The sequence below is a fragment of the Xiphophorus hellerii genome, chromosome 4 (genome assembly GCF_003331165.1).
Source record: "Xiphophorus hellerii strain 12219 chromosome 4, Xiphophorus_hellerii-4.1, whole genome shotgun sequence".
In the NCBI taxonomy this organism is placed as follows: domain Eukaryota; kingdom Metazoa; phylum Chordata; class Actinopteri; order Cyprinodontiformes; family Poeciliidae; genus Xiphophorus; species Xiphophorus hellerii.
Window position 1 is genome coordinate 25,625,446 of NC_045675.1, and position 27,443 is coordinate 25,652,888.

The 27,443-nt window shown below is 39.2% G+C and overlaps 2 protein-coding genes across 7 annotated transcripts in view; one reads left to right on the top strand and one right to left on the bottom strand.

The window, feature by feature from the left end:
- Positions 1–10,761: 10,761 nt before the first annotated feature.
- anp32a (acidic (leucine-rich) nuclear phosphoprotein 32 family, member A) lies at positions 10,762–16,720 on the top strand. 3 transcript variants are annotated; one of them, XM_032560160.1, is made up of 7 exons: positions 10,762–10,953; positions 13,023–13,172; positions 13,249–13,371; positions 14,155–14,353; positions 14,463–14,572; positions 14,686–14,740; positions 15,368–16,720. In XM_032560160.1, exons 1-7 carry the CDS (start codon positions 10,900–10,902, stop codon positions 15,433–15,435), a joined length of 759 nt encoding a protein of 252 aa, XP_032416051.1. In that variant the 5' UTR covers positions 10,762–10,899; the 3' UTR covers positions 15,436–16,720. The 3 variants fall into 3 exon arrangements, with proteins under 3 accessions (XP_032416051.1, XP_032416048.1, XP_032416050.1); XM_032560157.1 differs by lacking the exon at positions 10,762–10,953 and adding an exon at positions 11,522–11,603; XM_032560159.1 differs by lacking the exon at positions 10,762–10,953 and adding an exon at positions 11,522–11,603 and having other exon boundaries at positions 15,371–16,720.
- Positions 16,721–17,164: 444 nt separating this feature from the next.
- Positions 17,165–27,443, bottom strand: part of coro2ba (coronin, actin binding protein, 2Ba) — a 34,361-nt gene continuing 24,082 nt past the window's right edge. For 2 of the 4 annotated variants that reach the window (XM_032560156.1, XM_032560153.1), the window contains exons 3-13: positions 26,413–26,529; positions 25,462–25,611; positions 25,210–25,374; positions 24,389–24,505; positions 24,187–24,291; positions 24,007–24,103; positions 23,647–23,759; positions 22,045–22,135; positions 19,488–19,627; positions 17,770–19,236; positions 17,166–17,645 (exon numbers count right to left, since the gene is read on the bottom strand). In XM_032560156.1, coding sequence (XP_032416047.1) covers positions 19,102–19,236; positions 19,488–19,627; positions 22,045–22,135; positions 23,647–23,759; positions 24,007–24,103; positions 24,187–24,291; positions 24,389–24,505; positions 25,210–25,374; positions 25,462–25,611; positions 26,413–26,529 — 1,230 coding nt within the window. In that variant the 3' untranslated portion in view covers positions 17,166–17,645; positions 17,770–19,101. Of the gene's footprint in view, positions 17,646–17,769; positions 19,237–19,487; positions 19,628–22,044; positions 22,136–23,646; positions 23,760–24,006; positions 24,104–24,186; positions 24,292–24,388; positions 24,506–25,208; positions 25,375–25,461; positions 25,612–26,412; positions 26,530–27,443 lie in introns of all 4 variants that reach the window. The other 2 variants (XM_032560154.1, XM_032560155.1) reach the window with 2 other exon arrangements.

Here is a 27,443-nt window from a genome sequence, read left to right on the forward strand (position 1 = left end):
CTGAGAATGTGCAAAAGAAAACTGTATTTTAAAACATGTGAATCTCTGCTCCTTTTCCTCCTTTGGATAAATAAAACCGACTTGTAAATGCCTCGGTGGCCCTATGTGAAATAAAGACTGAAACAAAAACAAACCTGTGAGAACTGAGGCGCACCAGCCTTCACAGCTGCAACTGGACTATTTGTTCATTTTATCCTTCGTTTATCTCCTGTTTGGATGTGTAGGGAGATCAGGAGTGGTGGTATTGAGATGCGATGTGCCTCACTGACACAGACTGCATACTTTCAGCCATACCTTTCAGCCATTGTTTATGTCCAGATTTGCACATCGCATCAATGACGTAAAAGTTGGATAAAATGACCATTCAGACTGCAGCAGTTTGACAACAATCAGCTACAGTACGTCTCCTAAGTAGTACCACAATTGGAAGTGGCACCAATCTGAATTTTTTTTACGGTGAACAGATTGGAACTGGGTCCTTCAGACTGCAATGAAAAAGTCGGATATAGATCACACATGGACAAAAAGAAATCGGATTTGAGTCTCATTTGCTGCTGTGTGAATGTTGCCTGACTTCTAACACTTTTTTCTCCTGAGCCGTGGCGCCCTGGGCAGAAAGCCTTATCGCGCACAGCAAACGTCAGCAACAAACAGCAGGCTATGATATCCATTGTGCTTCTTGTTTTCATCGTATTCTGAATAACTATGATAAACTATGCTTGTTAAACTATGCACTTTAACAAGAAAGTTTTCAGATTAATTGACAAAGAATGCACACAGGATCTCTGTGGGAAACTCATCTTTTTGTTGCCGGGAAGAAACAGATTGCAGTGTTTTGGTAACGAGAGCCTTGCGACTGCTCACCCCACCGGCGCGTTGTAAAGACTGAGCAACTGGGGGGCGGGAGGAAGAACTCATGCAGGTAGTGAGCAAACGAAGGAGAGACGCTTCAGAACCGGTGAGGTTTTGATTTACTCAGCTAATGTAGAAATGTTCTGTTTGCACAGCAGACTCTTGACTGTGAAGGGGTGTGAGGGCCTCGAGCTATCCCAGTTTTATCAATGTTCATTTCTGAAGATAAAACCTTGTTTAACTAGGCAGGAAAAAAATCATTTGGAAGAGAAACGTGGAGAATGAGTACAGCTTGGAGAGGGCTTATGAAGCTGAAGCCACTTATTGTGGCATAAAGGAAAAAATTATTTAATTTGGTCAGGTTTTAAAAAGCTCCCCCCAAAAAAGAGAAGTGGTGAAAAGCTCTTATAACCAACTTACATGTATTTTTACAGCTCTTCCCTTTGTTCTAACTGAAAATCGGCCCCAATTAAAAACGTCACTTTTAAGACCAAAAGCATGAAGCTTCTGTTTGAAAGGATTAATTAAGTTCCCTTGTGAAACAAAAGACCAACAGAGGGAACGAAAGTAAAAGCTTGGTGAGTGAGATACGTGTTTCTAAGTCTTTTTAGTGATTGCTTTGATGCCATCACTGCGATATGTGAACGTCACCTGCTCCTACAGACAAAGTGAGAGCAAAATCAGAGCACAATTCACAGTACATGGCTGATAACTTGGCATTAAGCAAATAAAACATTGAGAATTACATTCAAAGACGTGTCAGGTGTGTTTTAACACAACGTGATATCAGCAGAGCAAACCAATTAGAAGAGTAATTAAAGTTGCAAGCAAGCAGCCTCGAACGGCCGATGCAGTTGGTCGCGGGAAGGGGTATGGATGAATTAAAAAAAACAAAAAAACAGTTACACAAAATGTTTCACTGTAAAGATGGTTTGTAGTGTGTTTTGTTGCAACCTGAAGTGTCAAATAAACTTCAGTGTAGTTTGAAAAAAATCTGTGTATGTCTGGTTGAACGATGTGTGTGCCCATTTGATTTTTTTTTTTTTGGGGGGGGATTTTATTGTAATCTATCGGGGGGCCCAGAAAATCTTTGGGAACCACTGAATTAGTCTATGATTACTATCACTAATGCAAAGATTAAGCTATTCCATGTTATTTCTATTTGCTTGGATCTGTTGGTAATTAATGTACTTGGCTTCTGTAAACCCAAATGCATGCTGCAGTGTAGTAAAGTCTCACTGAACAAACATTTTCTGCCCAGGACTCGGCATTGATTTAGCTGCTTACAACATTAGCACCCTGGAAACAACCAAGCTAGGGTGTAAAAGTAATATACCTTACACATGAATGCTTGTTTTTCTAAGTAACTGTCCAATAAGACATCTGAAAATATAATTTAAATGATGTTAGCTTTAACTTCACTTTCCGCCCTTCCTATTTTTACCTGTACATTATTGATCCACGTCTCATCTTTTTTTAGTAATCTTTTAACATCAAGTTCCTTGTGACCAACTGCATTCAAAACATGAAAATGTTGATCTTTTTCTTGATTAGAAAGGTTGAAACAACTGTGCACAATCAGACTCGAGACATTTTGAAACTGGATCAACGGCAGTAAACCGGCCGCATTTACTTCCTGATTGCAATCTGCATCGCGTGGCGTTGGGGATTTCATCTGAAGGAAATGGAGCCAGTTTACTTTGAGTGGTTCAACTTCAATCAATCAAAGTGCTTAAAGTCTGAGTCGTATGTGGTTGTTCAAACTGTTCTATTCAAACTAACTGAAAGAAAGATAAAAGTTATTGTCATGTTCTGATGGTAGCTGGTCACAAGGGAGTTAATTTAAAACAATGTACGGAAAAAAGAAGACAAAAATGGATCAGCAGTGTACAGGAAAAATTAGGAGGTGCAAAAAAGAATGCCAGAGTTTGCAGCGACCACCTTCTAATAGATAACGATTTTATTGTTTAAATTGTATTTTCAGATATTTTATTGGACAGTTTCTTAGACAAGCATTCATATGTAAGGTAAGATAAATTACTTTTACACCCTAGCTTGGTTGTACTGAATTAGCAGCTAATTAGCAGCTAATTCAGTACTAAGTCCTGGACAGAAAATGTTTGTTCGGTGAGACTTTACTACACTGCAGCATGCATTTGGGTTTACAGAAGCTAAGTACATTAATTACCAACAGATCCAAGCACATAGAAATAACATGGAATAGCTTAATTTTTGCGTTAGTGATAGTAATCATAGACTAATTACTTCAGTGAAACTTACTGCAAAATTCCTTTAAAAAAAAATAGCTAAAAAGATTAAATGTAACCTACCCAGCCACACAAATGATCACATCAAGCTGTGATCATTTGTGCACTGTTTTTGTCCATGAACCATGTTTTTAACCCTCTGATGTGTACGTGGGTCCTGTTTTGACCCGGTGAGGTCAACTTTTTGCAATATCTTTGTAATGAAACATTTTCATCACTTCATATTCCACGTATTCCTCAAAAAACATGTTACTGATATCATGCAATTCAAATTTTGAATTTACCTTTTATACATGTTAAGAAATATTCTGTTTTATATTGCTACCCCTTCCATAAGTGGGTCAATGACCTGCATTCATTTCCTGTGGAATTTAATGGGAATCTTTGTTTCTTACCAACGGTGACTGTCAGGAAAACATTTAGTCACCACTGAGTAATTATATTTTACACAGCAATAACTTTTATTATCTTTATTTTTTAGCTCACAAATGTGTGATATATGCTTATATACCACAGTTAGCATCTTAAGTGTTAACATTTATAACAGTACACAAATAAAATGTCTGGAAAATGGGCTAGATGATCTGGAATTATATTTAGGAAAATCTCCTCACTTGGCAACTCTATTCCAACATCCTTTGGACAAAGCAGAAATGTATGACCTAGATGCACACCACCACGTTTGATAAAAACAGAACATGGAGAGCCAACGATTAGGCCTGACTTTGCAGCTAGAAGACGTGGGCACCTTGCAGTCACTGAGTCAACCGAGAAATCCTCCAATCACCAAAGCGGTCCAGAATCAAATATTATGTCTTCTGGAAAGCAGAATAGATGCTTGGATATATTTGTCCAAACAAGCAACAAATCCACATGGGAATGACTGAGACACAATACAACAAATATGTTGTGTTGGCTCATCAAAAAGAAATGGCTAAAAGGGAAAAAAAAAAAAGTCAAAAGGATTTCTGTATTTTCTACAGAAAAGGCTCTGCGATTAGCTAAGCGTTACACCTGCTGATTTATGTAAGCTCAGGAAGAATAAAGAATATTTCCAAAAATGTTTTAGTAGTTCGTGGTAACACTATTTTATGAATCTTTAAACAAATATTATGCAACTGTTCAAAGTATTGTACTTTGACCATATCATTTTAAAATGTCTATAACAGTATAAAGGAGTCATTTTTTTGTGTTAGATATAAACCACTCTCCAAAGAGACTCGCTTCTAAAGTCCCACCGTTTCCCTATAAGGTCACACAGAGAAATATATTTGTCTCTATGGTTCTCAAATGTGTTCCTATAGCCTGCAAAATCACAACTTATATACTTTATTCGCACATTAAAGAAAGCTTTCTTCTGGCTTAACGAGACCAGCATGAGATCACAAAGGGCAAAATTAGAACATAAAACGAACGATAAAGGAACTGTTTGCTTAATTAACGCAGATAAAATGGAAGTACAACATTCCAGATTATGCAATTTAAGGTCCTCTGATCCAAAAGCAGAAGACAACCCAAGCATCCTCTCCAAAAGGCCTTTCTGGGCTTGGATTATGTTTAAAAGAGCCGGTACGGCGGCAGAAGGATTTCATTTTTCATGCAGTTTGTTTTAAAAATGCACATCAGAGGGGAAGAAAGCTTTGTAGAAAGCTGTGAGCAGAGGAGGAAGCGGATGAAGAGCAGGGAGCGTGCACGGCAACTTCTGACTGCTTCGGCTGGTGCAGAATGGAGAGGCCTCATTAAAATTTAATTGCGGCACGATGTTGAGTGCAATGCCATCATCAAGATGCATGTGACCTTCTTTTTTTCCTCCTGTTCATCTCATTCACCCCCTTTACCTTATGATAAAATGTGGGGGTGGGGGGTGACTACAGACGTGTTGAATTTTCCCCATCTTTTCTTTTAACAACAAATATGTAAAACACTCCAAGTTCAGACATTTGTAAACGCATATATATGTACAGGCAGCAGTGACATAAATTTCAGTCAAAGACAGTCGCAATCATCCTCTCCGGTAAAGGTTTATGTCACAAGGACGAGTCTCACCAGCAGCCTCTTTAGCATGCACACTGGACGCGAGCTGCGTGTTTATCATCCTCCTGCTCTCGATGGGTGTTGCATTACAAGGTACTGTCTCCAAACTGCCAGCATCAATTAACATCAATAATGGATGCCTACAGACACTGCCGGACCCGAGCGCTCATTTTGCTCTTGCTTTCATTGTTCTCACACGTGGTCCACGTGGAGCGGTTTAATTTTGCAGCAGGTACAAGACGCTAACTGTCTCATGAGAGACAGACCTGACCCGAGATGTTCCCTATGAGGCGAGAGGCTCTGCGTGTTCCCAAAACACGGCAAGAGCTCCTGCACTCCGCCGTGGCTTCGACGAGAACTGTCAGGCCTCTTGAAAAGAGAAGAGCTATCAAACGAAAACACATCAGTGACATCAGTAGGGTTGTTTTGCAGACCTGACCAGATGGAGGACTTACAGACATCAGTCTGGTCGGTATCAAAACAAGATTTTTTTTTTTTTTTTAAACTTCAGTCGCCTAACAGCTAACTCTGATTATCCTCTTCAAATCCAAAGGTTTAAAGAATCATCAGGCAGAACAGAACCCACAGAGAATGAGGAATATTACATGCAGAGTTTAGCTGGTACATATATTTAAGAAGGGGGGAGGTGAGAGTATATTAGGAACCTGAAGAAGATCAATTTAACAAAGCGGAAGTGAAAGAAACCCAAAAACCATGCTGACTTGGCACCTTCACAGAGTTCAAAACTTTCAAATCAAAAACTTTCACTGGGAAATATCGTTGCCAGTGATATTTCTGAGGGGCCTGACTTTCATGTAACCTTTACAAATGGTTCATAGATCAGTAGTTCTATGGAGTTTCTTAAAGTTTTCAAACAATTTTGGAATTTTTTTCACTTATTTTCAGTCTTGAAGACCCATACATCTACTTATTGTGTATGTGGTGCCGATCTCCAGCAGTCATTGGACAAGAAGCAGGGCCCACCCTGGATAGGTTGCCAGTCCATCAGAGACACACAACCCTGCATTCAAGCTCAAAATGAAGAATCTGGACAAGTCAAAATCTAAAAACACGAACAATATCTGAAAAAAACATCTTTCAGAAATTGGGAAAAAAAACTTAAGGGTTGAGAGAAAGGCATTTTACTGCAGGTGATCATCTACTGTATACCGAGTTTTCAACTGATATTGATTTGAGGATCACCATATGAGAAGAGAAGCCATCATTTCCATGTCTAACTGGAACTAGTAATGTTCAGCTGAAAACAATTAAAACAAACTGTCTGCGTAACGGGTTGCTTGTAGCAAAAATAATTTAAAGAATAATTCTATGGTAGTGATTTTCCAAAACAGTGATTCTGCTCTTGAGTTGAAGAGCTATTCCATAATGCTCTGAAAATACAACAAACTAGATTTGACTTGCTGTCAGTAAGTGGAAACCACCAAACCACTGAAAGGCAGCAGCAAAAATGCTTTACATTATTTCCTTTTTTGACTGTCAAAGACCAATGAACAATAAACCAACTGTTAACAGCTATTCAGCCACATGTCTGAGTCGTGCCTCACTCTGTAAATGAAATTAAGTCTTAGCTGGCCAGCAGCTGCTTACGCTGCACACATCATCAAACACACCTGCCTGAACTTTGTGCCTAAAGGCAAAGTCTCTGAATTCTTTTCGACCTGCAGAAGAAGAAAACTTCCCGACTTTAACATGCTCTGATCACAATTTTTGTCGAATCTGCAGGCAGGTGGTGGGGTAGATTTTATTACAGCTAGGGTGCATTGTGCTATTGAATGCAACATTTGCTGTGTGTGTGCTCTTAAACTGGAGAATATGAAGAAGGTGGAAAGGAAAAGCAGAGAAATATATTTAATGCTTAGACATGTTGAGAAGAAAGCTTGTTGGAACTACTCCTAGAAGGCAAACAGGACAAAATTAATAATACATTTGCCTAATGGAGTTTGTTGTTAACTTCTCCTGCTGGTACAATTAAGGAATTAACTTGAGAATTTTTTTTTTTTCTAACTTCACTTTTTGGTAAATGTCGCCCTCTTGTGGCGCGTTGGTTGTATTACAAGCATGTTATGCAGGGAGCTACATCTCAAGTTTATTTTCACTTCCCATCATGTCACTACTGAGTAAAAATATGTTTATTGTTTCTTACAATTTCAATGTTATCTTGTAAACTTAAACTTTTCTGCCAGTTTCACAGTTAGATTTAATAGAAAGTAGTATACATGTTGGTGCGCAGGTGTTTCTATTTATTTATCTGATTACACTGCTGCTGGCGAAACCAGTTCTGCAGTAGCACAGATGCGACTAATTATATTAAGGCTTTCTGGGCTGAATTAAAGAGCCCTTTGAGGAAGCTTAAATAATCTGGAAAAGGCTGAACATCTTGGTGCCTTTTTCCCGTTTAAAATCATTTTGAAATTAATTGAAAAGAAAATTAATGGGAAAAAACGTGGAGTTTTACATAACATTTCAGAAAGAGCCAGGTGGCCTTGATTTGATTACATGCAAGCAGAATGCCTGGACCCCGACAGGAACCTCTGTGTTTTTTTTGGTTGACTACGTATCAGTTTACAAGACCAAGCAACACTTTAAAGTGTTGTGCTACTAACCTACCAGATAAATATCAATTCACTTCATTGTATATACAAGTGATATATAAGTGAAATGACAAAGAAATACTTGTTGCTTGTGAAGATGTACAGAGAAACTCTCTGAATAGGTGAACATAAAATGATATCTGTAGGTGAATATTTACGTAACTAGAGTTCCACACTTTGCCTAGATGCCTGGTGTTTACAGGTCAAGATGAATTTTGAACAGGCATGCTGAAAAATGCATATTTAACTCTAAATTACAGTTTTACTACTGAATAGCTGTTTAATCCAGGTATCTTTTTGTTCATTTTGTCTGCATTCTTCCTATGTAATTAAATGCAGCTTGTCTATAAACTACAGAAAACCTTCAATTTACTGTAGAAGAATTTGACCTTTCTGCGATTAGAATAACGATTTTCCAAGTAATCCGTACCAAACATGTTCATCAATGACATCTTAATTTAATATCTTGAAGTTATTCAATTTCAAAAGGTCAAGGCTGCACATTAATTGATTTACTTTGCGTCTTGCTAAAGATTATGTTGAATATACTTGAGATGTCATTAAAAAATTAGTCGATATAGGGCAAACTAATGATCAAACAAAAACTTGACCAATACAATAGCATTGACATTAGCTTTTCGAAAGACAAACATTTAGGAAGTAGCATTTGCCTTCTTTGGACTTCCTTCGGCTCTCTTCAGCAGTACCACACAATGACGGTTGCCACGGTACACCGCACTAATGCAGTAACTCAAGCAAAAGAACCAAGCATTCACTTTACCTTGTATGAACATACTGTACTTTTCATTAGACTGAAATTTATCTGCAATCCATGAAGGGGCTGCATACTGAAGCAGCTTTAAGCATTGTTGCCTTCAAGGGAGACGGTCCAAGGATCTTCTTCTTCTTCTTTTTGGATTTATTGGTGGTTGGCAACAAACTTAGTAGCATTACCGCCACTTACTAGTATGGAGTGTGGTTTGTGATGGTCTATCTATTTATATATATGAACTCCTCCTACTACTACTACTAATAATAATAATAAATAAAATAAATAACTAAATCCTACCTATACATATAAATATCCAATGATCTTCTCCTTGGAGTTTTGTTTTTCTTCTTTCTTTTGGCATTTAGTTTGCATGTTTGGTTACTCCAAATTGTCCTCAGGTGTGACTGTGTTGCCCTGGCCACCTGTGCAGGATGTACCCCACCTGTCACCCAATATCTGCTACACATCAGACCCTGTGAAACCTACAAGGACAAGCCATTTTATTCTCATAAAATTGATGAATTCCATCTTATCTGCTATATCTAACACTACACAGCTAATGGATAAGTGTTACAATATGTGGTTTACTTTACTTTTACACTGTTGAATGCTCGTTAAGCATTTTCAAAGAATGGATGTGTGCTGCTCTGGTACTTACTGAGCAACAGAGAAGAGGAGCAGGGAGTTAATGTGGAAATAGTTATGAGAAACGGACACATACTGTAGGTCATAATACTGTAATTTACAGTGAAAAGCTATGGTGTCAGACTGATCACACGCGACACAGAGGGCGACAGTGACAGCTACGATTCTGCTCTTCCTTCCAGAGCACATCCAGGCTTAAACCTTGAATGGGAAGTTATGCTTTGCCCAAAATAATTGTAGTTCAGTTCCAAATGAAGTATAAGTCTTAATGATGGTTCCTCCCAGCCAATAAATACATTGCAGCATGTAATAAAAGTAGTATTACAATCAGTAAATCAGCACTTTATAATATAAATACTGCAAAAAAAATTACTTTGAAGGCTCAGAACCCATCACTAAAGACAGGATTAATGTGCATTCTGGGTGTCAGATAAAAGGTAAATGGGAATAGTACAGCATAAACAGCTGCTTAGAGCAAATTTGAGGATATTGATGTTTTAATGCACCTGAATTAAAAGGTGCATTAATTTTAATTAATGCACCCCTTTCTTCCTTCAACACCTTCACGGTGTTCAGCAGGTAATGCCCTGTGATCTCTGACAGCAGAGGGCAGCGGGACCCACAGACCGAGCTCCCTGCTGCCCTCTCGTGGAGAAATACTGCACAGCATCAACGTGGCTTTATTTTTTTTTACATTTGTAACCAGAAGTGAAGAGAAAATTATTTTATATGTAAAAAAAATCTGTTCATCATCAACACTGATTCAATGGAAGCTCAATCTTTAACATTTGAACTGTAGATAAAGTGCTTTTTAAAGTTGAAGTTTTATCTAATTATTCAAGTTTTTTTCTTTGCCGTCGTTTACAACCATTAACTCTGATAAAAATTTGTAAATATATTGATACTGTAGTGTGGCAATATGGGATTTACTAAAAAATACTTACCCTAAAGTTTGTTTTAAACCCCTGCAAAGAATGACCATCAGCTATGTCTCCTAAATAATCTATACATCTATTTTTCCCGATGCAACCTTTTTGTCGCTCTTTCCACCAATAATTTAAAATCTTACTGAAAAGTCCATTTATTTTAGTAACTCATTTCAATAAGTGAAACATGATATAAATTAATTACACACACACAGAGTTGTTTTTAAGCCTTTATTGTAATTATGACTCTCCGGTTACAGTTAAAACACATTTAAAACTGGATTACATCACTCCAATAAATAAGAACATTTCGATGCACAAATGTGGGCTTAAAATGATGTTTAGTACTCGTGTTCTAAAATAACATTTTTGCATTTTGTGCATCGTTTCAGAATTATTTTTCTTATTAACTTGCTAAAAACGTCAATACAAGTTTAAAAAAAATAGTTTATTTTATTTTAATATCCACTGTTTTAATAAATATATATATATATATATATACCCAGCATCGTTAATTCTATGTAAACTTTGGTTAACAAACAACCTAACTTCACAACAAAACCCCACCCAGTTGTATAAGAGCGGCCTCATTGGGCTGTGCGTCTGTAAATCCCTTCCCTCTTTAATCGGCTCTTCCCATTGGACGGCGGTGACGACAATCCTGAAACGTGCTGCCGCCCACCGAGCGGATCAAGTTTGAATGAACAGCAGCAGTCTGCTCCTGAGGTGCTAGTTGCATTTGCAGTAATTATTAAAAAGTGTGTATCGTATCATCTGAGCGCCGATCGAGGATGGACATGAAGAAAAGAATTCACCTGGAGCTGCGGAACCGCACTCCGTCGGACGTAAGTTGGCCTCGCATCTCCCCCTGCGATGTTTTCACGCTGCCTTAATGGAGAATATTTCGCGTGATGTCTTGGCGTGGGGAGGGGGATACAAAGTTTCCTCCAAGTTAAAAGACGATGGAGACGCGGGGGTCACATTGTTGCTTTTGGCTTCGTGTTTACTCTCGACAGGTCCTCTGCTTCCAACTTTCTGCGCCGCTCCAACATTTCCAGAACGCAGCACAGTTTTTATAAACACGGCAAGCAACGAGGAGCCATATTTGTAACTTTTCGTCTGCGAACCCCGTTTCCTCTCCAATACCCAACGCTGTTCCCATTTGCCGACTGTTTTATGGGCTATCTGCGGGTCTCGCCGGTAAACTCGTCCCTCTAAATATTTTAAGTCGTGCACTTGGCGGGTTGCGGATGCGCATACTGGAAGTCATGAAATTATCAAACGATGCATACAGATCATAACCGTACCTGAAGCCGTCCAGGTGAAATGGGTTATTTCGGCATGGAGTGCATTGAAACGTTAAGCAGCTTGTAATGGGGGAGGCTGCACGGTTTGCATGCAGCCTCCCCCAAAGCCTCCACAGTTCGTACAGATGGCCGAAATAACGCGCTTTCGGTACGGACCGTCAACAACCGCTCAGGCTGGGCGAACACAAGTAGGGACGAACCATAAACTCGCCCGGGGTCGGTGTAAACCACCGTTGGGGGGACTTTTTTTTTTTCTTTTTAGGGATAACCAGTCGACTAACTCGGAAAAAGCGCTCCAGCCGCGTTGTTGTTGCTCCAGTTTTTCGGAACTAGGACAAGCCGCCATTTTACTCAGAAACAAAGGCATTTCGAAACACACCGAAACCCCGTCCTTTTGACACGAACGACGAACGGTTTATCATACCTTCATCTTATTAGCGGTCTACACTCGTCGTTAGTCCCGACCGACAACGCTTTAGGTGAAGCAACAATGAAACGTTTGCCTGGCGGATATCTAATCGGCTTTAGCGGCCCCTCCTACTCACAAATGACCCTGTACACGACTCGTAGGTCTGCTCAGCTCCCACTGCTTTCTTTTCTCAAAATGTACATCTACGCCGCTCGGAAACCAAACAGACGCGTCTCCTGCTGTCCTACTGCTCAATCAACAACTTCACAAATAAGCAAAGGCGTACTTTTGATCGGCTTGTCTTAAAAATAGATGTAAATGTATTATTATTTACGTAATGAAAGAAGACCCAAGACATCGCGATATTTAGAGCGGCGAGATATGTTCTGACCGCTGACTGTTGTTGATGGGCAGAGACACGTTCAAGGTCCACATGAAATGTCAGATAACAGCACACCTGTGACCGCAATTCTACGTTTAACATCGTAAGGCCAACTAAAGCAACATCGAAAGTGTAAAAAAAACAAAAAAAAACTGGCTCTACTTTCATTCCGCCCTCCGCCAAATATGGCCACACCCCATGTTTATCTTTCCTTTCAAGGACCGCGACGGTATTTTATCATCTTTATGACAGAGATGTGCCTAAGCTCTCTATTTGGAGGAAGGTTGAATTGTGTCAGAAAAGTCTATCATTGAGTTTTAGTGTACTGTGTAGTGCATTACGTTAAAAAAAAAAAAAAAAAGATATTGAAATGCACATACAAGCACCCCTGGAAAATAACTGCTGAACTTTGAAGTTTAGGTTCAAAATAAAACGGTTTTTAAACAAAGCCTTAATTATTAGCCCCTAATAATAAGATCACAAATCCCAAAAATCAGCTGATTTGCATCTTTTGCCCCACCAAATGTAAGGTCCACAATTATTTAAATATGCTGCTTAATATGTTCTGCCTAGATGTGAAAGGGGCTGGGTGGGGGCTATGCAGGCCCAGGGTGGATGGCTGACATTTAAAAGTGACCTGCTCTATAAAACAAACAATGACAAGCACATTTGCACATTTCTTTTTGTTTAATTCAGTCCTAGTCCATTTGTAACATTACAAAGTACTTGAAATATTCTGCCCACTGCATATGATCTTTTCACATATTCATTTTTTAAGTTTCATGATAAACGCTAACCAGATGTATTGTTCTGCAGGTCAAAGAGCTTGTGCTGGACAACTGTCGCTCAAACGAAGGCAAGATCGAGGGTCTAACGGATGAGTTTGAGGAGCTGGAATTCCTAAGCACAATCAATGTCGGTCTGACAACAGTTGCTCACCTGCCGAAGCTAAAGAAACTCAAAAAGGTAAGGTCTTTCTAACCTTGAACGAGTGTAAAACTTCAGACCGTATCGGTTTTAATGGTTTTAACTGTTTCACCAGCTTGAACTCAGCGACAACCGGATCTCAGGAGGGTTAGAAGTTCTGGCGGGTAAATGTCCGAACCTCACGCATCTGAATCTCAGCGGGAACAAGATAAAAGATCTTAGCACAATAGAACCGTTGGTGAGTAATACCAACACATATTTATTCTCCCCACTATTCTGGACATAGGCTGTTGTGAGACTCTAATCACATACCCTTGTGTGAAAATTCATTTCATGGTTAAAAATTGTAAATAAAAAAAAAAAAACATGTAACATGATCTAATTATTTTAATTCAAACCTTTAAAACAATAACATCACACAACAAAATACGGGAGACCAAATATTTAGAAACAATCCATAAAATCTGACATTACTATTTTTTTTCTTGGGATTTCGTCTCTTTTTGTGAAGTGCACAAGCCATAAAAGTTCATTTGTGTAGCACATTTCAGCAACACAGCAGTTCAAAGTTCAAACCTGCTCTGTCCTGAACAGCACAGTAATTTTAGTGTATGCAAATATTTGTATTTTAAGTAATGAATTCTGTCAAAAAAAAAAATCTATATTTCTTCTATCATTTGGTAAATAAAAGTATTTTAGTAATAATTGCCGTAAAATAGGAAGGATTTGGTCTGAGTCCACATCAACGTAAGGGGAAAAAAGGTTATGTCTTTTTATAGTTTATGTAAAATAGCTGACTTCAACTTTTTTCATTTGGCTCATCAGCAGTAGGTAGCGACAGGTGTGGGAGGGGCAGAGGTGCATTATTCTTAATTTAAAACCTTTAAACCAAAAACATTGCAGGAGGGATTTTAGCTCTCCAACTCTGTGCACGCTGCAAATAGCGTCGCTGTAAACACGTCCGTGGAGAAAACACGTCTTTCTAAAGTGTTCATTTAACCGTTTTGCTCTCTCTTGGCAGAAAGAATTGGGGTCCCTGAAAAGCCTCGATCTGTTCAACTGTGAAGTAACAAATCTGAACGAGTACAGAGACAACGTGTTCAAGCTCTTACCACAGCTCACGTACCTAGACGGCTACGACAAAGAAGACAAAGAGGCCCCCGACTCCGATGCCGAGGTCTACGCCGAGGGCTTAGATGACGAAGACGAAGATGAAGATGGTAGGTGTAAGGCAGCTCAAGACGATAGCGTCTTTCTTTCTTTTTTTGTTTTAGCACCATTTAAGTTACCAATTTTGACTTTTAAACATTCGCTTTTACCAACATGTAGATGAGGAAGAGTACGATGAGGATGCCCCACCTGGCGACGAGGAAGACGAAGAAGGAGAGGATGATGAAGAGGAAAATGAAGAAGAGGAGGAAGAGGACCTGAGTGGGGAGGTGGGTGCTTTTTATTCGATTATGTGTGCATATGTATATGTATTTTTTTTTCAAATCACAGCATACCTGGAGGAAGCCCCTCTCATTTTTCCCACCCTTTTCTTTGAATGAAGGAGGAAGAAGAGGAAGACTTGAATGACAGAGAGGTTGAAGATGAAGATGAAGAAGGCAAGTACAAATGGAGATCGTCGATATACCTGAACTTTTCCCCACTTTCAATCTGATTATTCTGTTTATATGTTACACTACAATTAGCACTCACGCCAAAACATTTCTTCACTGGTCTGGTTGTGCAAAACAAAAAAGGACAGAGTTGTGAAAATGATTCTACTTTAACACACAGTACTTTATGCCCCCCTACCCCAGTTTTTTCCAACTAATTGATTTGAAAAAACTCCCCCACTGACTAAAGTTAAATCACTGGGCCATGACCTGAACATCAGCAGAAGTGGCGATTTGGGGCTAAACTGAATCTTGGCATCCTCGTTTTTGCTGGTGTAACTGGACCAAAGATAGAACCATTGAAAAAAGTAAAGATCTAAAAGACAACCCCATCAGAGACTTACTTCCATGTCGCTAAAGTTTTATCTTGCCCAGTAACAAGTGCATAATGACATAAGGGGGATCTGCAGTTAACTCGAGGTTGTTAAATAGACACAGAGTTGGGCTAAATCTGCTGTAATTTTACTGCACCGTATTCAGAAAATAGATCAATAATAATAAAATGTGCACCAAATTTGAAGAAAAATTCACCTGATATTCAATAGGAAGCTTAATTTCACTCTTATTTTCTAGAAGAAGAGCGAGGTCAAAAGAGAAAACGGAGCCTGGATGAAGAAGGGGAGGAAGACGAAGACGACTGAGAGTCCTGCGTAAGCCTAGTTGTGAACTGTTTTAAACTTGTTTCTCCCGGTCACTTCCCTACAAACCCAAATACCCCCCTGCCCCTCCTCCCAGTTTCATATTGCAGTAGGAGTGTTTCTTTTGTTGATTTTGTTTTTTATTATTATTGGCCAGTCAGGTTGATGGGACGGCTTCCTGCACCTCTAATAATCCCATGTTCCAGTCTCAACAGTCCACTTTTACCTGCTTTGTGGACACCTGTTTTGTAAAATGAAACAATAGCAGAGATAAAAAAAAAAAATCTTTTTTGAAAAGAAAATCGTTTTGTTTTCTCACTGTTTATGTAAGACAAGTTTCATATAACTTATGCATTTTAAAAGGCTTCCCCTTCGAAAACAATAATAATAATAATAAAAAAAGAGTGCATGTCTTATACATTTTAAAGTCAACTACTGGATTTCATGTATGGCTGTCATTTCCTTGTCTTAAATGTATTGTTTTGCATCATACTTTTTTTTTTTTTTTTTCTTTTATGATGCAAGTTATGTATTTGTAGCGTCACCGGTAAGCCAATACTCTCTGCTGTCCTGGTGTGAACCTTTGTGTCTGAACGTGCACAGTGTGACCCTGGCAGGGCTTTTTTAAAAGGAAAAAAAAAAACAAAAAAAAAAACAACAACAAATTATGGCACCAACATGTCTGCCTTTGTCAAAGCCGCTCCTCCTCCTGAAACCCTCAGCTTTGATAGTTCGGAAATTACGTGTTCTTGTAAATAATGACCAAATCTATTTTTTTGTATTCTCTTTGATGACGGCAGACATTGAACAGACAACGGAGGTGAAACTATGAATTGTAATAAAATATTAAATATGTATGCTGCTTTATCTAAAATGCGCAGTGTGAAATTTCTTGGATTTGAACTTTATATGCATAATCCTTCCATGAGAAGACGATGTTTGCCATCAGAACCTATTGTTTTTTTTTTTCCTCCCATGTTTTTATTTTTATCTTTTTTTTTTGGGGACACATGAAGGTGACCATGTTTGCGCTGGTGGTGTTAGTGTAGAGAAGTAATTGGTGTTAATTGGAAGTTACAACTGCAGTGTATGCGCATTTAAATATGTTATTTCAAAGTGTGAAAAATTGGAACACAGTCAATGAATTGGACTTTGCTCTCATAAATTGCAACGGTCGAATTGGCCCACCTCGGAAATGTTTCGCTCTGATAAATCCAGTGTCATCATAAAAATTTTGTTTCTCTTTTTCTCTCCCATTCACTTCAATAAATCCTTTTTATATAAACCATTTGAAACGTGCTTCTTTCTTTTTGTGAAAGTCTAGTGTGGGTGTGGTTCTTGTAGTGTAGTCATGAAAATATACATTTTATTGCTTTTAGAGTCAAATTCTAAAAAAATTATGAATCGTGTTTCCGGTATTTTTCTTATGTTCTCAAGATGACAAATGCAGCAGCATCCACACTCTCAATATGTCTTAAATAGGAGTGATGGTAGCTACGTACTGCTGATAAAAGGACATTAAATCACTTCTATGAAAGAAGGGCCTTTTAGGGTTGTGCTTGTCGGCATAGTGGTGTGATGCCCAGCAACAACTTCAGAAAAGCAATTTCTGCTGCCCATCAGCTGGAAAGCGTATTAGAGCAATTTCAAAAGGCTGTGAAATTCATCACTTCAGTCAGAAAAAAAATTATTCTTTTGTGGGAAACACTTCAGTCATTTTCCAGTCTCCAGAGAAGGGGATGCACCAGTTTATTCTGACAAAATGTTTAGAAAAGCTGCAAAATCCCAGGCGCTGTGACTCAGACTTTACAGACCTCAGCTGGCATGCCAAATGCAAAGAAACCTGAGATCAAAGGAAATATGTTTAGCCTACAATTAAGCCCAATCTTTTGTGTTCATTTCTTAACTGTCTACATTAGAATGTCAAATTGAAGGGGAAGAAAAAAAAACATCAAATCTGTCCCTCATTTAGAAATTTTTAAAAGAGTAGTTAGAGGGAACAAACTGAAGTTTACGATCAGAAGGATGAGTTTTTCTGTTTTTCGTTTACAAAATCTGAGGTGCGGTATAATGCAAACACATTTAATTGATTTGTTAAAAATTCAAGTTCGAAGCATTTGACAATATCAAAGCAAAGATACCATTTGGCTACCTACTCCGAACCTCCTGCCTCCCCTTCCGATGTCTACCGTATTGCAGCCTTTTTTCAAAACCTGCAAACACACATGCACCATATGACACTATTACACTTCCTGATGATTCAACCTAGAGATTTGAACTTTACATTTCTGCAAGGATGTGATGAGCAAAGCATCTGCTCCTTAACTCCAGACCTACCTGTTATACTTTCTTCTCTTTCGTCTGGTGGATTCTTCCTTTTTCTTTGCCTTGCTTTACAGGAAGCAGAATCAAAGACAACAAAAGGTTGGCTGAAATTTAGCTTGCATAGAAAACCCAGCTGTTAAAATACAGCTAATCAAGTGTAATTTAGAGCCGCCTAAAACATTAAATAGAGGCACTTAAACTGCAGTGTAGCCAAGGTTTGTTGTTACATGTGAATTAGAAACAGGTGACTAAAGCAGAATGACAACTAAAAGCAAACGCATCCCCAGTTACAGTCGTATAATTAGCAGCTCCATACAGATTTCGCATCGTTTCAGTCACATACACACAGCACTATCTAGAGAGCATCAAAACCGTTACTTTTGCTATGTTATACAAAAAAATGGGTTAATAAGTAGGCAAGTTGTCAGCTAAAAAAGTTAAAATGTGTCAAATAAATGGAAGCAAATGTTTATCATCCTCAATTCTTCAAAATGGCCCACTAAAAAGCAGCCTCAGCGGAGGACAAATGTGAGTAGTTACACATGTCTACCATCTGTGTTCTCTACTTTTGCACTATTTGAACACAGAGTCAAAAACCTAAGTTAAGTATCCGCTCTTCTCAGGAAAAGACGGGATTTGTGGCGCTATGAGTCAGTGTTGAGAAGTCATTTTATACCACAGGTGAAGGAAAGCAGTTACAGGATAAGCAGCTTTTTTAGAGAAAAAAAAAACAAAAAAAACACAATCCATGTCTGCAAAATGCTTCTCTACTTGACAGGTGTGAAACTACTTCACCTCTGTTATTCTGGGATAATGCTGCAGCTTACTGCAAACTGCACGGGCTGGGGGAGGATGGGTAGGAGTCTATCATCCTGTTTTGGTTTAACAGGAAGTGAGAAAGAGGGAGATTTAGTCAGAAACACAGGATAGGTGAAGGGGCTTTTTTTCTTCTTTTTTTTTTGCATTTCTAACAAGGCATTTCCATACAAAGAAAAGGTCAGGGAAAATGGCACAAATGTTTATGTGCTGAAGTTAAAAATAAATGACTGAATGAAGAGCTATCTCCATAGAGGAAACAGGACATGTACTATATTTCCCCCCCCGATTGATCACATTTTAAATTGAAAATCCCTGAACTGCCCGTTCTTCATCATAATGATAATAAATACTACTACAGTATAAGAATCCAGTAATTGCATCGGTTAAGACGTTATCCAACAGTTTATTTGTACTCTATGCAGGAAAGTTCTTTAAAAAAAGCAACATGGTGGGACTCGGAGGCTATCTGGAGGTCAGAATCGGGGAGCAAAGGAAGCAGCTTTGCCAGTCCACAAGGCTCGGAGGTCAGACGTCTTTGGGGCTAACGTTTTTCAGGTTGTTGAGCTCCAGCTCCAACTGGCGTATTCGTACGTCCTTCGTGGTCAGCTCCTCCTTCAGCCGCCGCAGCTCATCCTGCTGCCGGAAAAACATTCGTAGGAGCTGCGTAAAAAAAAAACAAAAAAACACAAACTCAACCAAATGACACATCTAATGAGGTGAGTGCTACAGCAGTGGTCCCCCCGCCCCAATTCTGGAAATATGTTTATTTTGATGTGCACAAATGCTAGTGCAAACCTCTCATGCAACTGAGATCTGAGATCCCACGACCCACAATATTCCAGAACCAAAGAAACAAAAAAAACAAAAAAACAAAGGGGGTGGAGGGACTTAATGTGTGCAGGTCCACAAACCTCATTCTCTGTCCTGGGTGGGACATTCTCCAGCAGGTCAATCCCGTTCACCACCACACTCTTCTTCTCCTTCACTGGGGCTTTAAAAACTAACTGGTTTGGTCTGTGGTAACCGTCCTTCAGAGACATCAGCACTGGGTCTGTCAGAAGCACAGGTCAAGGGTCAATCGTGTGAAAACTGGGAGGTTTTAAAGAAGAATCTAAGACTTTCCAGGCCTGGAATCGCTGCAATGGTTTCCTGTTTGTCAAATGGCAAGATGTAAAAAATCTTGCTGATGGACTGTAGGGAATCGAATGGTCTTGGATGTAAATACATTTCAGATTTGCCGGTACGATATGAATCATGTGGTCCCCTCAGATCATCCCAGACCCCTTCACTCTGTGTTCTCAGGACCAGAGCCAAGCAAGAGAGGAGGGAGCATTTAGTTTCTATGTTCCTCTTGAACAAAGTACCTGAAATCCTGAGATATTCACAAACTTTTGGGACTCTTAAACCAAAACCGGAATCATCACTATAGCTTTCTGTACAGGACGAAGTTTGTTTTATCATCTTGGTGATAATGCTTTAGCATTATACATCTTAAAATGTTATTTTAACAATTTTTTTTGTGGGATTGCATTTCCGTTTTTTATGTTTTTATGCTATGCGTCATTCTTGTTTTATATGTAAGATGTATTTTCTTTGTCAAGTAGTCATGAATCCTCATTTTGGTTGCTTTTACCAGACAAACCAGCAGACTACGGTTTGAGAGACTGACGGATTAGGTGTGTCTGATCTGGTGGCCGGAGCACCACAGGGGACTGTACTCTCACCACTCCTTTTCACTTTATACACCTTTAGCTTCCAGTACAAAGCAGAGTCTTATCATCTACAGAAATACTCAGATGATTCTGCAGTTGTCCGGTGTATCTGAGTCTATGGACAAGAATCTGAGTACAAAGATCTGATGGAGCACTTTGTGGAATGATCTGAAATAGAAAAAACACAAAGGAGATGCGTGTAGATTTCAAGAGAAACAAGGTTCGGTTAAATCCCATTTCCATCCTGGGAGAAGAAGTGGAGGTGGTTGAGGAGCACAGATACCTCGCTGAGAATAAAGAACAGTGAACTCTCGTTTTTCGCAGGGGTTATGGTCCAAAATGAACCCGTGATAGGCGAAATCCGTGAAGTACTTACCTTTATTTTTTACAATTATTATACAGCATAATTAAATACTCTACATTGAAACCAAAAAAACAAAAACTGTTTTCAGAAATAAGCATTTTTTTTTTTACAAATATAACCCTTACTTACAAATAACTACAGTAAAATAATAATTTTAATCATCAATACGAAGTACAGTATAACAAATTGTGACTCGGATATTTCACTGTTCCTCTGACTGTGACGCTGCGGCCTCACTCCGCTCTCTAGTGGCTTTTTCTCCTGCAGCCTGTGGTGCAGGTGTGTTTTTTTGAGAGAAGAACATAGTTATCGGTAGTTGTTGTTGTCGCTCTTTTTTCTTCTGGGCAAAAATATTTGCCAAAATTTCCCAAGCTGTATTACGTATATTTAAAAACAGTAACGTTATTGACACGGAGACTGTTCAGCCAATCAGGACGCAGAACACAATGCACTGTGGAAAAAAAAAAATGCACAAAAAACTCCGCGAAGCAGCGATGAAAGGCCATGAAAGGTGAACCGAGTTATAGCGATGGTTCACTGTAGTGATTTTAAAATGTTGTGAAAAATGGTACCATTTCAATAAACTTGCCTCACCTTGCTAGTACAGTGTACTGTACTTGTGGCCAAACTGAAATGTTACGTAATTTTCAGTCTGGCCTCTGTGATGCTACAATCCACCTGTGTTGAATTTAGTCTTTAAAAACACATTCTCTAAAAACATTTTGTAAGATGTATCCAACACAACAAAACACAATAGATGCAGTGAGAATGTAGTAAGTGCATTCTTTATGTACAATATGTAAAATATTTCATCAATACTGGTAGTTTTTGTTTCTCTTGCATCTAATTCTTCTAATTTCTGTTAATTAACCACCAGGCACACTTAAAAAAAAAAAAAAATCAGTTTCACTTTATTTGACTATATAGCTGATAAAACAAAAACACTTGCGTACTTGAAGAAAGCTTAATCAGCTTCTCTTTTTTGGCTGCATAGGCACCGACTTCTGCTGAGACATCCCTCATGAGGACGGTACTCAGAGTGAAGCACAAAGGTTTGTCTCTCAGAGAAACGGACGAGAAAAGCGACTCTTACGGCTCGCACACCGGCAGGAAGACTGTTCACTCGCCGACATAAAAAAACAAAAGAAGCAGCAATGCTCCTGGTTTTGAGTAATTTAGTCCTACATGTAGATTAACAATTGGTGTGGTGATGCAAGAAGATGGTGCGTCTAGAGTGAACACCTGAGGGGATAAGTGGTCGGATGACGAGTGGAGCCGTAGTATTATCAGGCAAATCCTGAATCAAATTAAAATGATGGATCTCTTGTCTTTAGGACTCTTTTGCATTTTTTTTTTTGTTGGAGTTGTGCAGCAGCTGAGTGTTTTGTTTACCTCTATCAATCCCACTTAGCCACTCGCTGGCGGACAAGGCAGGTTCGGTCCCGGCTGTCATTGGATAGATGTCCTCCTGGTATGTATCAGACTGTTAATACACACATTTTCAGATGATTTAGCTTCTGATCTGCGCAACATATTTGCTAAACATTTGGTGCAGCACATTGTTTTAGGGCAGGGGTGCCCAAAGTCGGTCCTGGAGGGCCGGCATCCTGCATGTTTTAGTTCTCTCCCTGGTTTAACGCACCTGGATCCAATGATGGCTCATTAGAAGGCCTAAGAAGAACACGGACATGCTGAAAAGGTTGTTGGTACTACAAGGGAGAGAACTAAAACATGCAGAATACCTGCCCTCCAGGACCAACTTTGGGCACCCTGATTTTATGGCATGGACAACGGGCTTTCAAAGAGAAACATAAAATCTTATAATATCTTTCATAATCACCCATTACAATATGTTTAAATTTTATAGACTTATTCAACTAAAAACCCACCTGTTTAGAGTTTATTTGAAACATAATTAATTACAAATTTAACGATGGGATTTAACTTAATGTAATGTTTTGAATGTTGCATGACTTTGTGTTTTTGTGTTTGTTATGATGTAGAACACTTTGAAATGCCTTGTTGCTGAAATGTGCTGTACACATAAAATTTGATTGATTGATTGATTGATTTTGGTATATTTAATCTGGTAAAGTTTTAGCAAGAAGCTAAGAAAATCCTCTCTTTAAATCTAATTAAAAGATCTATATGAATAGGTGACATTTGTGAATAATTTCATTAACTTTGAACTTTTAACAGGTATTTCTTACAAACAAGGATTGTGTGATACTGGTGCTGTGAGAGCTGAGAAATTACACTCAAGTTTTACTTAACAATACCTTAATGGATGTAAAACCTACATATACAAATGTAAATCTGAAAAGTGTGGCATATGTGTGGATTCCTGAGTCAGTCCTTTTGCAGAACCCTCTTTCTCTGCGCCAACAGCTGGAAGTTATTTTTTTGTCTTCCAACTTTTGACTGAAATGTTGGTTCATTCTTATTTTTGAAATAGCTGAACTGTGCTGTAAGAGGGAGGGTATCTGTGAACATCAATTTTTAAGTCTTCCCACACAGTCGCACTTACTGTATATTTTAGGTCTCAGTAAAACGCATGGACATGATTTGATCTAAATTGTCGCATTGTAGCTCTCGATGTGTTTCTAAAATATCTTTTCAAACTTTACCCTGCTTTACAACTCTTCTTGACTTGTCTGCTCTGTCATTTGGTCTATGTGATGTCTGATGCATTCACACATTAAATCACTGAAAGCTGGCCTCTGTTTACTACACAGGTGACTTCTGAACACAATTAGTTGCACTGGATTTTCTTTCTAGCCTCAGAGTAAAGAGGGCTTCCACACTTTTCAGATTTTTATTTGTGAAGTATGTGGGAACAAATTTCTCTTTTCGACCTAACAAAGTTGTGGTCTCTCCATTTCATCAAAACGAAATGGAGAATGCAAAAGACATTGAATTCTGTGGATGCAGCGTGTTTGTATTGTACTTCTGCAAGGTACTGCGTATCTGATTGTGGTGAAAGAACACACTCACTCTTCTTGGCACAATCATAGAAATGGGTTCAATCAAACCCTTGAGGGTGACAAGTTTGTAGAAGCGGTACACCTCGCAGGCCGCCACATCCAGCCCGTGCTTCGGCATCACACCTGCACAGGAGATCAGACAAATACGGTGATACAGTTAGCTTGACAACATAAAGCATGGCAAGCCAGAATATCATCAGCAGGATGCATAAATCCATCTGTTATATGACATCTCTGAATAAGCTACCGGAGCCGTTTACACTGCCAATCATGCAGCTCATTTTCAGTCTTCCTAGCACTTCTTCCATGTCTCACTGTTAATAAAGATGAATTTCCTTTGCCGTAGACATCGGATCAAGCTCTGACTTACCCAGTCCTTTCTGTGGGGCTGGAGAGCGGAACTCCATTAGATACTGAATGTACGGCTTCTCTGTGGTGATTTCAAAGTAACGAATGTTGCCATCGCCCTGCAAAAAAGTAACACGTTAAGTCTTCAATTTTCACAAATTACGACGTGCTAATCACGTGGCAGATTCAAAGAGTTTCTGACTTTGCCTGCCAGGTACAGCATGTGTGTGTCCGCGTCGAAGAAGGGGAACAACAGTCCTGAGAGGCCATCTATGTCCTCCTCCACAATAGGCATGGACAAATCTTCCTGACAGGACAAAAACGGAGAGAGTTAAACGCATCCAGCCACCCACTCCTCCCACCGTGGCATCATGGAGAGAGGCCACACGGAGACACCGCCTGACCTGATCCCAGAAAGCAATCTGCCTGGTGTTCCAGCGAGAAACCCCCGTGGTCAGCAGCCGCTTCATGTTCCCTAGGAAGACCACTCGGTTCACACGGTGGTTCTTGTAACTGGCTTGCTGGTGGGAGGGGCACACAATGACACAGTCGAGCTTCAGTATGAGTATGAAATCCTTTTAAATGCAAATATTGCAATAATGTGGACATAAAAAAAAATCTTAAAAACACAACCATAGATAATATTAATGTTTTCTAGCTAAAATCAGAAATGTAAGAAATTATTTTGTGCTCCTTTCTGCCTATGTTGCCTTAATTTGATGCCTTGGGTTTGATGCAGAAGGCAGGAGGCACACAGGTCTTATCAAAGCCATTGTTGATGCAGTTTCATTTGATAGCACAGGAAAAGACCGGGTCTGTTCCAGGCCACTCGAAATGATGATGCTCAGGAAGGAAGGAGCGCATTTCTCAAATGGAGTAAAATGGATCTTTCAAAGCATCAAGACACAATGATGGTTCCATTTAGTAATTAACGGGTTTTTTTCTGCTTGTCTCCTATATTTGTGGTTATAATAAAGCACTCACAATGGACAGCGATCCATCAAAAAAATAAATATGCTTTACGTAGAGGAGCAGTACGTGTATGTATTGATTTTAACTTCTTTAACTAACTGAAATGATGAACACACTTTTTCTGGCCAGGCGGCAGAGAAAGAGTTTACAAAAAATAAAAGATCTGAATAATATGAAGGATCCTATAGTTTGGAAGAACACAAACAGAACCAGTAGCAGAATTATTTAATGTAGATGGTGACAAAAATGTAACCTGGAGGACTCTCCCAGAGCGTGGCTCAATGACGCGCAGCTTCTTGTCTTTGCAGCTGGTGGCTAGCAGGCTGCCGTCTGTATTAAAGGACATACTCAAGATGACGTCAGTGTGGCAGTCGATCATTTTCACAGGCTCTCCTGTCTCCAGGTTCCAGATGAGGATCTGAGACACCAGGAAGAGTTTTTATTTTTATTTTAGGGATATCAGTTAGAAACTGGGCATTAACCAGAGACGCGACGGTTTGCTCACCTTATAGTCGTAGCCGGCGCTGAAGAGGATGCCGCTGCTGGTCGGATGCCACTCGATCAGACCCACTCGTCTGCTGTGACCATATAGCTCCAGGACCGCCTCCATCATGTTACGCCTCAGACCTCCTTCTGGGATCTCCCATACTCTAACCTGCAAAAAAAAAAAAAAATCCATGGAGCATAAAATTACTGGATGTTTTTTTTTTTTGGGATACTTCTGTTAAATCTTACTTGTGATGTCTGAAGTCATAATGGTGTGATAACAATATGTACCTAATAAAGTGGCCAATGAGAGTAAACCAAACAAAAACATCCACATGGACTTCTGTCCTTGTTATCTTCATGTACCTGCAGCTCTTTTTGTCAGAAGCCATGTTGTGTTTTCCAAAGCTACAGTGTAACTATGACCTCAAAAAGAATCAAAATCATATAGATGAAGATCCGTCTGATCAAAAATAGCACGAGCTATCAATGTAGCCTGTTGCTTTGGGATTAGAGCGGATTACTGAAAGGGCCAAAGGCTCTGCCGTGGATCAGATCAGATTATAATTCAACAAGTGGAAGTACTACACAGAACGCAGAGCGACTACGGCTTTCCCGAGCTTAGGAACGAAGAGTAACATGTGGATGTACGGGTTGGAAAATGTCCCAAGAGAGTTTTATAGTTGTGGTGCAAGGAGAAAGTTAAAGACTAATGGGGTTTTAAAGCAAGATCTAACTTTGTGTTGCAGAATTTTCCGTGATTAAATTTCAAATCTGACCACTTGCCATTTTAAGCACAACTCCCTGAATCAAATATCCAAACAGAAGCTTACGTTAATTTTTAGCCCTATATGGCCTGACCATGTCACTTTCTGTATTCAGACAATAGATAGAAATAAAATCATAAATTTATATATAACCTCCCCCCAACCCCCCAAAAAAAATAAAACAGAGGTTGTGTGTCACTTACCGAGGTGTCCTCAGAGCAGGAGGCTATGACGTTTTCAAAAAACGGATTCCACTTGATATCCAGCACATTGCCCTGGTGGCCGCACACCTTCGGGTAATGAGAGTCCAGACGGCCAGCCTGAAAAGAAAAACCCAGATGCTCCCGAGTTAACATTTACTTCCTCTGTTCTAGAACAAGCAGCATGCCTGGGAAATTAATCCAAAATATGAGCCAGTACCAAGATTTTTGGGTTGTATACAATAAGAGGTAGATGAAGATCAAAATTTTCCCCAAAAGAAAACACGTGTGTTAACATACAGTACATTTACATGCATTTTACTGGTTAAACCACATAAATCATATAAAAATAACTGAGTGATATTGCTCAATAATTCTTGAACACAAAGCAGACCTCGTTTCTGAGTGGGACGTCTGAGGCAGGTTAGTGTTATTGCAATGACCTGCTGAGTCCACAGAGGGGCACTGGCTCATAGCACCCAGTGACAGACACCAATCAGGAACCATTATGTCATTATGAATGTTTCATGTCACTTCAGTCCACTGACCTGCTTTTTTATTTCCTTAGAGATTTGTGTTTGAGCTGCATGACGGTATAAATTTGTGAAAAGCAGCGTGTTTGCATGCATGACCTCAACGAACTCTGCAGGTCTCCTCTGTTATTGTAACGCTACAGTTAGTATTGCATTGTGTATGAACGAAAACATACAATTCAGGAGATGAAACATGCTTTAAAAACACGTTTTGCACTAATTCCCCCAACATGGTGGCCAGTTTGTTGCAGGAGGAAGAGTTTTTGTTCAATCAAAATATGAAGAAAGGCCAAAGACGACAAAATCACAAGGCTGGATTGTCGTAGAAAGTATTTTACATCGAGAAAACCAAGGATTATAAACATCATTGTATTGATAAGTATAAACAGGGAATTAAAACTCTTTGGATAAGTATTGGATAGTCTTGCAAAAGCATTAGATCACAAATAATCACAAACTTATAGTATTTTGAGGGGAGATTTCAGAGGATAGGCAAACACA

What these genes read in the sequence shown, in the direction of transcription:
- anp32a (XM_032560157.1), top strand. Translation starts at nt 11,541, where the DNA reads ATGGCCGAAATAACGCGCTTTCGGTACGGACCGTCAACAACCGCTCAG. An exon ending in TTAGCACAATAGAACCGTTG is followed by an intron (nt 13,372 to 14,154) that starts GTGAGTAATACC and finishes CTCTCTTGGCAG; the next exon opens with AAAGAATTGGGGTCCCTGAA. An exon ending in CGAAGACGAAGATGAAGATG is followed by an intron (nt 14,354 to 14,462) that starts GTAGGTGTAAGG and finishes ACCAACATGTAG; the next exon opens with ATGAGGAAGAGTACGATGAG.